Source organism: Asparagus officinalis, chromosome 7 (genome assembly GCF_001876935.1).
Source record: "Asparagus officinalis chromosome 7, Aspof.V1, whole genome shotgun sequence".
NCBI classification, from domain to species: Eukaryota; Viridiplantae; Streptophyta; class Magnoliopsida; order Asparagales; family Asparagaceae; genus Asparagus; species Asparagus officinalis.
This window is the reverse complement of record NC_033800.1, coordinates 20,729,460-20,742,355: the sequence shown is the minus strand read 5'-3', so window position 1 is coordinate 20,742,355 and position 12,896 is coordinate 20,729,460. Positions and strand designations below refer to the sequence as shown.

At 40.2% G+C, this 12,896-nt stretch overlaps 1 protein-coding gene across 1 annotated transcript in view; it reads left to right on the top strand.

The window, feature by feature from the left end:
- Positions 2,210 to 12,896, top strand: part of LOC109850499 (probable leucine-rich repeat receptor-like protein kinase At5g49770) — a 12,630-nt gene continuing 1,943 nt past the window's right edge. The window contains exons 1-18 of the mRNA XM_020420512.1: positions 2,210 to 2,355; positions 3,406 to 3,532; positions 3,623 to 3,694; positions 8,609 to 8,683; positions 8,763 to 8,834; positions 8,912 to 9,073; positions 9,163 to 9,237; positions 9,310 to 9,381; positions 9,490 to 9,561; positions 9,662 to 9,730; positions 9,823 to 9,897; positions 9,993 to 10,064; positions 10,166 to 10,300; positions 10,399 to 10,847; positions 10,923 to 11,069; positions 11,952 to 12,091; positions 12,174 to 12,393; positions 12,488 to 12,723. Of these exons, the coding sequence (XP_020276101.1) occupies positions 2,268 to 2,355; positions 3,406 to 3,532; positions 3,623 to 3,694; positions 8,609 to 8,683; positions 8,763 to 8,834; positions 8,912 to 9,073; positions 9,163 to 9,237; positions 9,310 to 9,381; positions 9,490 to 9,561; positions 9,662 to 9,730; positions 9,823 to 9,897; positions 9,993 to 10,064; positions 10,166 to 10,300; positions 10,399 to 10,847; positions 10,923 to 11,069; positions 11,952 to 12,091; positions 12,174 to 12,393; positions 12,488 to 12,723 (2,358 nt within the window). The 5' untranslated portion in view covers positions 2,210 to 2,267. The remainder of the gene's footprint in view (positions 2,356 to 3,405; positions 3,533 to 3,622; positions 3,695 to 8,608; positions 8,684 to 8,762; positions 8,835 to 8,911; positions 9,074 to 9,162; positions 9,238 to 9,309; positions 9,382 to 9,489; positions 9,562 to 9,661; positions 9,731 to 9,822; positions 9,898 to 9,992; positions 10,065 to 10,165; positions 10,301 to 10,398; positions 10,848 to 10,922; positions 11,070 to 11,951; positions 12,092 to 12,173; positions 12,394 to 12,487; positions 12,724 to 12,896) is intronic.

The following is a 12,896-nucleotide window of genomic DNA, read 5'->3' as shown; positions in this document are numbered from 1 at the left end:
ACGTAGGCAGAGTATATGACGATTACGGAAGCTGTAAAGGAGGCTATTTGGTTTCGAGGGCTTTTGGAGGAACTTGGTATATCACAGCGGTCCGTCACTATTTATTGTGATAGCATGGGTGCTATCTATTTGGTAAAAAATCAGGTTTTTTATGCAAGGACGAAGCACATTGACGTTCGTTATCACTTCGTTCGAAATGTTCTTGAAGATGGCGATGTGGAGATTGTGAAGGTCCACATGAAGGATAATCCGACGGATATGCTCACTAAGGTGGTTCCGAGCAACAAGTTTGATCATTGTTAAAACTTATTGCACATTCGTGATTGTTGAGGCCCTTTGACGGCCATTTGGATGAACTACGGATGACTTGATCCATTGGGAGAGGGAATACGTAGGCAACCATATTGATGCGGTCAATTTTGGAGAGACGATGCAGTAATGCTCTTCGTTTGGTGTCGGCTCAGTTTTGAGAAAACTTCACCGAGGTGGAGATTTAAAGAGAATACAGGAAAAACGATAGAAAACAAGTTTGGACTTTCAGCGGTCGATCGCGAGTGGCGCGACGGTCGATCGCAAACGTGCACGCAAGCTGAAAAAGTCTCTGGCCTTTTCGCAGTCGACCGCGATTGGCGCGACGGTTGACCGGCCAAACCCTGTAATATTTTTCAGTCTCTGTCGTTCTGTCCGGTTAACAGCACATGTCTCTGCGGTCGACCGCACGTCTCTGCGGTCGATCGCGAGTCGGGCTGGGCTTGAGTTTGGTTTCCTGTTCGCATTGGGTTTGTGTTTTGATATAAATTAAAACACGGTTTTCTAGGGTTTCTTAACAGAGATTTTAGATTGTACTGAGCATATTGAGAGGGAGAATTTATGAGCGAGTTGAGAGATTTGGTTTAGGGTTAGTGTGAGTGATTTTGTGAGATTGTAACCCTTTGTACTCTCCTTGATTTAGTGAAATCTTCCCATCCTCTCCCCATGGATGTAGGTAAATTGCCGAACCACGTATATCTCTGTGTTTGGTTTGATTTGTCGTATTTGGTTCGAATTGTGCTCGTGTGCGGTTGGTTCTCCTCTCTCGTGATTACAGATTCGTTCGGTGTGCGAGCACGCTTCCGCATATGTGCGCAACAATAACCATGAATAGTACCAGAGAAAAGAAAAGAGAAAGAGAGAAAAAGAGAGAGAGAAAAAGTGAGATTCCGGATAGCTCGGTTGTCCAATTGCAGTGATTCAAAAGCCATTGTCTTCAAAACAACGACGCCGTCGAGGGTACGGTGTTGGTTTCTCCGCGGGTGTTGGGGATTTTTTGGTGAGATGAGTTTTAGGGTTTTAGTGAACACTGTATCTTTCTCTTGTGATTTAATTCTCAAGTTCAGGTGTAACTTGGAGAGGTTGTACTATTGATTTATAGTGAAATATTTCTCTCTGGATTGTCCCGTGGACGTAGGCACGATTTGCCGAATCACGTTAAATCTTGGTGTTTGCTTGCTTGTGGTATTTTTTATTGGTGCTGTTATTCGTATAGTGTTTAATTCCGCAGATTAATCTCCATAAAATCCCTAACAATGTGTTACTTTTTACAAAAATGGCATGTCATTAATATATTCAGATCATAAATAGCGGACTAATTGTACTCTTTGGAAAAGATTTTGAAACCATTTAAGATAACAATTTCTCTTCATGGATAACTAGAGTTTTTAACTGCCAGGGAGAGTAAGACGAAACTAAGGCAAAATATAAGATAACAATTTCTCTTCATGGATAACTAGAGTTTTTAACTGCCAACGTCAAACATCCTTCAGAAGTAGAGAAAACAATTTGCAATTGGTCGCAAGATGTGCCTCCTTAATTTTTGCAAAAAACCTTATTTCCTTGACTTTGATCAAGCCTTCTATTACAAAAGTCAATTGACTACGTCAACTATCTTCAGAATTATTATTGTTGCCTGAAAACGCCTGCTAATGAGAACTTTATCCCTTAAAATGGTCTAGAAGCTCTTGGTATCCTCAAGCAACTGTTTGCTTCTGCATTCGGAATGACCGAGTCCTAACTTTAGTTGACATAGCCTAAGACTTGGTCTCCAGCAAGTTGGGACTTAACTAACATAATGGTCTCTATATCAACTACTCAATATCTATTGGATATTAAAGTCAACTGTGGAAAGTATCAATCTTCATTCATCTCATGCAGTTGAAGGGAATGTCTGAAATCTCATATATTTTCCTTCATCTGGGCTTTTGGTCGCAAGTCTGTGCTGCTAAGGTGAAATGAGGTTGTCAATTGCGCTTGTACTGCTGCTATTGTTGTGCACTGTAGGTTTTAGAGTTGGTTCCGAAAGTATATACAGCCAAGATGGTACTTTCTTCTTCTCTTTCTTCTTATATCTGGAATTGTGAAGATAGAGTTCTTTCTCTGATCTCTCTCTGTCCATCCCTTGTTCATCAGTGCGTGCACACTGTTTTCATGATACTTTCATCATCAAAATTTTATTTTCCATCGGTGTCATCCAATGGAGAAAGTATCCAATAATTAAAAAAAAAAAATTCAACATGAGCTTCCTTATTTAGTTTTCATATGCTTTAATCAGAAATTTGTCTACTGAGTAACATTACTAGATCAGGCAATTATTGCATTTGTCACCACTATTCATAATCCCATGCGACTGAAGCCCTAATATTGTTTGTTGACAAGGCTAACACTTGCCAAGCACATAAAAATTATAAGCGCTAGCGCATTAGAATTAAAATGGAATATTTTGCAAGTTTTTGAAGATATTTATTCAAAAAAACACCCTTAACTTGTTTTTTTCAGCTTATCTATTTCAGTGTCCCACCTATGAAATTTTCTTCATTAGATCATGGCGAGCGATTGTCTGATTTTTTGCAGTTAACTTGGCAAGTGCATTGCATCTAACTAGAGGTTGAGGAAGCTTACCCATTGGATCCACATTGATCCACTTATGTTTTTCCCATTACAAAAGCATCATTCATATCAATCAATTAGTGCATCTATTTCTGATAACCACTTCATTAGATCATGGCGAGCGATTGTCTGATTTTTTGCAGTTAACTTGGCAAGTGCATTGCATCTAACTAGAGGTTGAGGAAGCTTACCCATTGGATCCACATTGATCCACTTATGTTTTTCCCATTACAAAAGCATCATTCATATCAATCAATTAGTGCATCTATTTCTGATCATCTTGACCTGAATGTTTACTACATTCCTGAAGGATTTTGTCAATGAGGTACTAAATACTAATAGCATTTTTCACCAAAATTGTAAAATAGGAATGTTATATAATGCTATATCTTGTAAAGCCGTTTTATGTCATATGGCCTTTGGATAGAAGTTATTAATTTATACATACTTTTTGTTGTCTAAATTTCTTCTGAAAACTTGCAGGTGCTGCTCTCCGAGCACTAATGGAGCATATGAAGAACATCCCACCAGACTGGGGGAAATCAGGTGATCCTTGTGGTGGAAACCCATGGGCAGGAGTTACATGCAACAATTCCAGGGTCATTGAACTGTTAAGTCTTTAATCCTAACTTATATTGATGTTACCTCCCATTTTCTATTTCTTTTTAACATTTTCTCGTTACCTATTTTTGCTATTCAGGAAGTTATACAACATGGGCATTGAAGGTACTCTGAGCAGTGACATTGGAAGCCTCACTGAACTTCAAATCCTGTGAGATTTTCTTTTTATAGTTTCAAAACAACATCTAAAAGGTTTGCAGTATAATCTCATGCAGTCATTTAATTAAATTTCATAATATAAGAAATTCGAGAAACTTAGTCATCACTCTGCAAATTTAATAAAAATGCTCATAAAAGTGACTTGACCTGGATAGCTCTTCTTAAGACAGTACTGGCGGTCAACTCTGCTAACCTTTTCAAGATTCTAATTATGTTAGGTTCATCTGCGTTCCCAAAAGTAACGAATTGTACTGGACTTGAAAGAAACTTCTTGAATCTAATACTTATTTTTTTTACATACAAACAACTAAATTCTAAAATTTATTGGAAGAGTAAACTTGAACATCAATTAAAGTATAGTGGGGCACAAATAATGATCTTGAATCACCATGAGCTATATGAACCAGAAGGAAAGGAGGATATAGAATGGAATGGAATTTGGAAGAGTAAACCTTTATCCTGGTTGCAATCCTGACCAAAATCTGTATAAGAAGAGACAAATTAACTTCGATGATGATTCAATACCACTTTTCATCCATTATTAATTAAAGATATATTTTTTTTTTGAGAGAAAGGATGGAATACCACAAAGGTATTCCAGCCAGCTAAATTAAGATAGATGGTTGTTACAAAAAACCGATCATACTCCCAACCATAGAGTATGAACTACTGTTTAACCAAAAAACTTACAAAACCAAATCACACCTCCACCACCAAAGTATCAGACATAATCTCCCAAAAGGAGAACAAAAGAAAACCAGCATAGCAAACATATATGCCAAGATACAATCCCATGTTATACACAACACCAAAAACAAAAGACTTATCTTTTCCATCCACCAACTGCAACCAACGATCAGTAGAAGTTTCATTCCAACTGGATCACTTGGAGCTCAGTCCTTCCACCAGCAGATGCGCCATCATTGCTAAGTCTCCCAGCATATTTCTTTCTCCTCCTGACTAGTGTAGTTATTGCGTTGGAGGATGATTGCAGAGATTCAATTAGTTGGTTTCGTGTGTGAGCGAGTTAATCCAATGTGTACTCTCCTTCTGCTATTAGTGAAAAGTTGTGCCCACCCCCTCTGGCCGCGCCGTGTGACGTCAGGCCAATTCTGGCCGAACCACGTAAAACCCTTCTGTTGTGTGTTTGGGTTCTTCCCTCTTCGGCGTTCGTTGAAGTTTGGTTTCTCATGAACGCATCATCACGAACAAAGAGACTGCGTTATGGGAGACAAAAAAGTTGTTTACCAGTCAAGTCTATTATCGTTTTTCTTAAGCATGAATGCGCAGGAGTGAGCATGTATGATTTGTAGAACTTATGGGCCTCCCCTGGTTCCTTTAAAGATCCAATCTTATTTTAGTGGTTGCTTAAGGAGGCGGCTTAGCAATACTAAGATATGCCTGAATAGAAAGCGTATTCAAATAAGGAGAAAACATGCTTGTTTATGTTCAGATCAATCAGATTGAAGATCCATGCTCATTTATTTCTTTAATTGTGATTTGTTATTACTCAATTTGGAGACTATTCAATTCCACGTGACGATGCTCGCATACATATTTCAGAATCCAACTCTTTGAACACGAAGTTATGGCGTTGCGGCGTGGACGTGTGTATGGCGGGAGAGAATCTAATATTTGGAGGAAGTTCAGCAAGTGCTGGCACTTTTGCCTCCGCTTATCTGGTGCGCACGGAAGTCTACGTAATGCGCAGCAGAGGGCGCTCGCGTGTTTGCGCGTTGGAGGAAACGCGCAATGACAGATGTTTTCTAATAAGCCCCACGCAAAGGATCTCTTCTTACTCTTAAATATAATTGGTGACTTATTCAACCTTCTGGCGTTACGGCTTCTAAAGAGATTTGTCTGCTCGAGCTGCTAGGTTACGATGAAGAGAAGAATTGGAAAAAAAGCAGATTTTTGTCATAACGTCGAACTCATGCAACAGGCACTAAGTCGACTTATCGTAAGCTCGACTTATGTCTTGGTGCATTGAGTCGACTTTACGTTCTGCATGCTGCATTCGTTGACCGTCTTTCTTTGCTCTGCTCAAGTCGACTTATCAAGTGCTCATGATAAGTCGACTATATGATCTCTCGTCCAGTTGCTGTTTTTCCGCTCTGCCAAGTCGACTTATGCAGCAACTGATAAGCTCGACTGTATGAGCCGGTTTTTTGGAAAGTTCACTGTGTTCCATTTGCAGATGTCTGTGATTCGCGTTTTCTGTTTTGCGTATAAATACCAATAGCATTTTGGAGGTTTTGGGAGAAGAGTTTTGGCGTTTGGAGCACACAGAAATAAGAGCAGATCTTTCTTGACTATTAGTTAGACGTGTTATTGGTTGGGAGTAGATTGAGAGATTTCGTTCGATGAGCATTAGTTGATTCGTTCTTGACGGCGATTTGAAGTCTCAATTTGCTACTCTCCTTCTCTATTAGTGAAAACCCACCCCCTCTCTTGCCCGTGGACGTACACGTAGCCAAATTCTGACCGAACACGTAAACAACCTATGGTGTTTGTGTTTGTTTGGTCTTTCTTCGCAGCGTTCGTTGGTTTGGTTTCTCAAAGCCCATCAGTCACAACACAAGTGCGTATCAGAGCACGCGGCAAACGCTTCGGCTTATTTGGCAGGAGCTAGATCGCCTTTGGAAGTTCATCTAGGGCTTTCGATCTTGGTGATAAAAGGTGGGATCTTTCTTTTTTTGTAAAAATCTCAGTCATTTTTCAGTTTGGCATCTATTTCCTTCGTTGTTTCCGCATGGTTTTGGTGGCTGCTTGAGAGATTTATGGCCAGAGAAAGAAGGTCGTGGGCCGCGCCAGTCTTCGGCGTGAGAAACCGCCCAAAGCTCGATTATCCACTCAATGACAGATTGATGTAGGAAAAGTCAATGCCGCACAACAATTTTGGACTTTGCGATGCCGAAGGCATGGATGCCGCGTCAACGCCCGCAAAATTTTGGAAGATACGATTGGAGTTGGACAGGGCGGAAAACCGGACAACACTTGATGAGAATTTTGGCAAAGATGGAATCGACGAGCGTGTGATGTGATTAGGTCATTGTCTCACTCAAGATCTAAAGGTATGAGGGGTGATCAATGAGACTTCGCAAAGGAAGATTTGGCGAGGGAGATCCTTGGCAGAGCAGAGATTTGACCGAAAGAGTGTGGAGAATCGCTTGCGATTTGAAGAGGAGGCTTTACCGCTGTCCAGTTGAAGAAGGAACCTCATGCGTGATCACGATGAACACTACACGAAGCTTCTTGCGGATTGTTGCGAATGTGGTATGTTAAGATTGAAGATGCAGGACAAGGCGTCTGTTGCTATTGAGTTCCTTGCCTGACGATGGAATATGAGACCTTGCGTTCTCTACTCTATAAATGGGAAGGCATCTACTTTCGTATAAGTGGAGGTCCACCGCCCGTGGCCACCTTGTTGAATTATCAGCTTCGTCGAAAGAAGCGATAAGGAAACTTCGTTTGCAGCCGGTTTTAGCCGGCGCGACGGCGTCGTGCTGGTCGCAAGGCCAAAGAGGTCACAAACCGTAGTGGGAGGTCGCAGTCTAGAGGGCACATCTTGGAGTTCGTTAGAATCAACTGTGCTTTGCCAAGAAGATGTTACGACATTGAAGCCGATTGCCCAAAGTTAGTGAGCGCAGCCGGGAAGAATATAGGGGAAAAAGCTATGCAACGCTTCAGAGCTGACGACCATGTTGTCAAGGCTGTGGCAACGACTTCAGATATCGATTCTTCGGGTACTCTTATCTGCACTCGCGCGTCAGTTCTGTAGCTTGCCTAGCTCATACAGAGTGGATATTGGATCGGGTGCTACATTACCACATTTGCCCTAGAGGATTGTCTCGAGCTTTCCAGGAGTGGAAGAGGGGATTTCGTGCTCATGCGCGGAATGAGTGCACAAATGCTTCTATTGTTGCGTATTCGTACCTGTTCGATCAGGATGATGTGACGGCGGTGAATTCGGGAGTATCTGTTGGCGAGTGACCGCGTTCGCTTCCTCAGTGAAGAAGAACATACATTTCACTTGGAGCTTTGGAGGCAGCTGCGCTATAGGCGTACCTTGGCCGATGCCCACGCTTGAAGTTACACTTGGTCCATGAATTGTGATAGCGGCGTCAGAAGCAAGAAATTTGGTATTATTTAGCACCGGAAGCACGGTGAATTGATAGGAAATACGACTTCATCACGATTCGGCGTAGCACTGTGGCATTGTTTGGTGCTGGTTATGATTGGTAATACGTTGCAATTGACCGTGTTGAGGAGTGCTATGACCTGCCAGATTGAATCCTGGTGAGCACAATTAGGATGAGCGGGCAGACCGGCGTGCGGACGTTGGCACTTTCTATCCATCGAACGAGGGGTCTTTTCTGGAGAGTGTTCAGTCAGGCATTTGGGGGCCTTCCAAGGAGGCATCATTGGGAGTAAATCGGTATCTTGGTTTTCCACCCCAGTTGGGTGCATTGTATCTAGGGCATCTATTGCGGTCGCGACCATTCCGTATGCTGTAAAGTCCTAGAATCAACAACAATTGGAGAAGTATTGGCCAGAAAGAACCATTGTTTCCAGCTTTGGTAGGGGTCCGTTTCTTGCGTTCCGGTGACACGAGCTCACCGCAATAAGGGAACCGACTCGCATTGGTGTAGGAGACTTTGCCGACGCAGATGAGAATTGACAGTTTCGATGGGTCGTTCTTTCTGGAGGGGATATCTCTCTCTTTGTTATACCATCTTCAGAGCTAATTTCCACATTGTTATGAGTAATTGAAGAAATCAAATTACTTCTCTTTCTCTCATTAAAGATATTTTATGACATAACTGAGTTTTATCACGTTTTGGTTTGAAGCATATTTACATTATGAGCTGAGTTCTCAATGAATATGTTCATATCAAACCTGTAGGGATCTATCCTACAACAGGAACCTCGGTGGCTCACTTCCTCCAGCCATTGGGAGACTGCAACATCTTACCTCTCTGTATGATTTAATCCCCCAGTGAATTTGTGTTGTTCAAGAAAATGTTTTAACATTTGATACTTTCCACAATATTGCTCAGGTTCTTAATTGGATGCAACTTCACCGGTAACATCCCAGATGAAATCGGCAATCTATCTGAACTTACTTTCCTGTAAGAAAATTCTGTTACAAAAGCTTATCAATCCTCAAACTCTGAGCGTATTTTTTATTTGATTCATCTTGTCATAGGGCGCTACAGTTGAACAAGTTTATTGGAAAAATACCAAATTCTCTTGGTCGACTCTCCAAACTCGTCCTTCTGGACTTGGCAGGTAATCAGTTGAGTGGTCCCATTCCCATCTCTACAGATATAGCGCCAGGATTAGACCAGCTTGTCTATACAAAGCATTTGTAAGTTGGTTTCTATACGCCTTGAATTAAATAAACATTATGCGCTGAACATACTTAATGAATGATGAACTTTCTATTTCACACAACAGCCATTTTAACAAGAATCACTTGTCTGGCCCCATTCCTGAAAAGCTTTTCCACTCTAATTTGACAGTGTTACATGTGTAAGCTTTCATTCTCCCAGTTCTTATCTTATTGTAGTTGTATATGCTCATGACTTAATTTTCCCGAGACAGACTTCTTGACCATAATCAGCTTACTGGTACAATTCCAGGCTCGATTGGAGTTGTGCAGTCTCTTGAATCTCTGTATGTTCCTCAACTGCTACCAGTCTAATTTGATTGTAACTTGCTGTCATGTTTTTTTTTCTCAAGCATAAATGGGCTAACAATTATCATTTTAATCGTTGCAAACAGACGTCTTGACAACAATAATCTTACAGGCCAGATTCCTGAAACTATTAGTGATCTTAGAAACCTCAAATTACTGTAAGTGATACTGCCATATAAAGAGCATGCCATGTATTGAACATCATATGCAAGTGTTTCAATTGTCAACATCACATATTTCTGTTTTATTCTCCTTCAGGAATTTAGCAAACAACAATTTAACTGGACCAATGCCGAATCTAACGTTGTTGAATTCCCTTGACACTCTGTAAGAACACATCCAAGCTCTAAATTGACCATGCTGGAAATATTGTTCTATTATTCGTCATGAATAAAATCAATTCTGTTGTATTTCTGTAGGGACTTGAGCCAGAACTCGTTTGATCCTTCAGAAGCTCCTGCCTGGTTTGCCAACTTAGAGAATCTCTCATCTTTGTAAGTAAAGCAAGTAACCATTTCAAGTAGTGAACATGATGAATATCTTGATAGTCGACCATCTCAGCCCAGACCCTTTTACTGTGGATATTCAGGGTCATAGAATCTGGAGGGCTCTTTGGTAAAGTACCAGCTAAACTCTTCAGCCTTCCACGATTACAGCGTGTGTAAGTGTATGAAGTTGGTTGCCAAAAGGAAAATCAAGGACAATAACATAATCAATCATATGAACCTTCCAGATCCTTATAACTTCGTTACACTTCCGCAGGGTGCTAAAGAACAATGCCTTTAATGGCAGTCTTGACATGGGCAGCGATATCAGCAATCAACTGCAAATTGTGAATGTTGAAAACAATGCTCTTACATCGGTCGAACTCAGCGTGGACTATAACAATACTATAATGTGAGAATTTTATCAGTTTTTATAAACACTAGAAGATGTGTAATTCCATCAACTAGACTTTTAAGTGTTTCGTGTTTTCTTGGCTTCTTGGATTGCAGGCTGCATGGTAATCCAGTGTGCGGAAATATTCATCTATCAGAAACAAGCTATTGCCTTCCTGTACGAAAGAAACCTGTTCCTTCTGTAAATCAATCCCACTGCAAATCACAAGCATGTGCCCAAATTTATGATTGTTTGCATCCATACGAGGGGCTGATGATTTTCAGAGCACCCTACTTTCAAGTTGTGACAGATCACTTGGTGTTCGAACAGTTAGAGGAAACTGTATGGAATACATATGGATCACACGTGGCCTCCGTGTCTCTTCAAGATCCCCACTTTAATGGTGATTCTTATCTGGAGGTACTGCTAAAGCTTTGCCCTCTAAATGGAGCGTACTTCAACCGAACAGAGATATTGATGGAGCTCGACCTAAGCAACCGGCATTATAAAGCACCAAAAATTTTTGGTCCTTACTATTTCAGCGCTCTTCCATACAATTTCCCAGGTTAGTTTATATATCTAGTAAGAAACTCAAAAGATTGACTTTCTGATGCAATACCGAGAAAACTTTGATATCCAGGAACAAGTTCCTCTTCCCATAGAGGTTTGATCATCGGAATGGTGGTGGGATTTACAATTCTGATCGTTGGACTTGTAAGCATGGGGATATATGCGATGCGACAAAAGAAAATGGTTCAAAAAGCTATAGAAATTATTAATCCCTTTGGTAATGTCTCTGAAGCACTTGTAAATATACAAGCCTTATCTATATAGGAGCGTGCACTGAAATTCTCTTTATTAGATAATATTGTCATAAGATATATGTTTTTCAAATATCTCTAAATTTTATCCAATATAGTGTAGGTTTCAATTTTTTAATCAATCACTCCATTGGAAATCTGTACCTCTTCGAAGGGTCTGCCTTAGATCCTGTCAGTACATGACCTTTTCATCTGAGATTGTCTTCCTTCAACTTGCCAGTACATGACCTTTTCATCTGAGATTGTCTTCCTTCAACTTGCCTTTTTTTTTCTATAAAATTAGTTAGTATAAACAAGAGCTAGTCTCTCTCAACGCAGCTACTTCATACAATTCACTAATTCAGAATAGAACTCTGACGCATTAATATAATCCATATGATCCAACTAATCTCGTAGCCATTGATTAAACTATCCCTCCCTCCTAAATCTTTCAGACCGAATAATTCTCAAAATTAAGTGATTATTATTCTTTTCAGATACATGCTTTATTCTAATTTTGCTTTCAGCCATGTAGCTTGTGCATATGAAATTAATGCAGTCTTCCGTTAGCATGGACTTTTTCCTAGATTATAGGAGTAGGATTTTCTTAAAGTTGCATCTTGGTGTTTGCCGCTTAATCCCATATTTATGTGAAAGGATTTGGATGAAGTTCTTCTAATATAAGGCAGGAGCATGAAAAGCCATCCAAGTAGTGGAAAGCTAAGACACCTAGCTATTTAAAATGTATATCGTAGTTTAGATGAGTTATACATTACTTCAAATTTTACTGTATTATCTGCATAAATACTTCTTTACTCACCAAAATATGGTCAAGTTTGTTAAATATTAATGCATCTTCAACCTGTCAGCTTCCTGGGATCCTGATGTAGAAAATAGTGTGGAAGCACCACAATTGAATGGAGCAAGGTGGTTTTCTTATGATGAACTCAAGAACTGCACTAACAATTTCCCTGAGATTAATGTAATTGGCGTAGGAGGCTATGGGAAGGTATCTAACTTCTCTATACTTTGTTACATAAACTAAACTTTTGGAGACGGTAAAGTTGATGGAAAATTAATTTGTTTTTTAGGTATACAGAGGAAAGCTTTCCAATGGGAAGATAGTCGCGATCAAGAGAGAGCAGCTGGAGTCAAATCAAGGCGGGCTCGAGTTTAAGACTGAGATTGAGTTGCTCTCGAGAATCCATCACAAAAACCTACTTGAACTTGTAGGCTTCTGCTTTCAGAAAGGAGAACGGATGCTAATTTATGAGTTCATGCCTAATGGAACTCTGAGGGAATGTTTGTTAGGTTCTCTTAAATAACAAAAACCATATATTCTTCTCTCTTCACTTTGTCTTCACTAATAATTTTATTTTCTTTTTTTTTTTGTTTTTCGCTGTAGGACAAAATGGCGTTGAACTGAACTGGAAGGCCAGACTTTGTATTGCTCTTGACTCGGCCCGAGGAGTTGCTTATCTTCATGAACATGCAAACCCACCAATTATCCATAGAGATATAAAATCTACGAATATCCTTCTGGATGAACATATGAATGCAAAGGTCGCAGATTTTGGGCTCTCCAAGCTAGTATCGGACAGCGAAAGAGGTCAATATACTACTCAGGTCAAGGGGACATTGGTGAGTATTTATGTTTAGTTACATACTTATTTCCCTAATTTCTGTCATGGCATGAATCGTTTAATAACAAGATTTCATCCCTATATCTCTATACTCTGCCGACTTTTAATCATGGTTTCTTAGGTCCACAAAACATCATTTCTTTTTAGAAACTTCACAAAACCCTCCTTAAG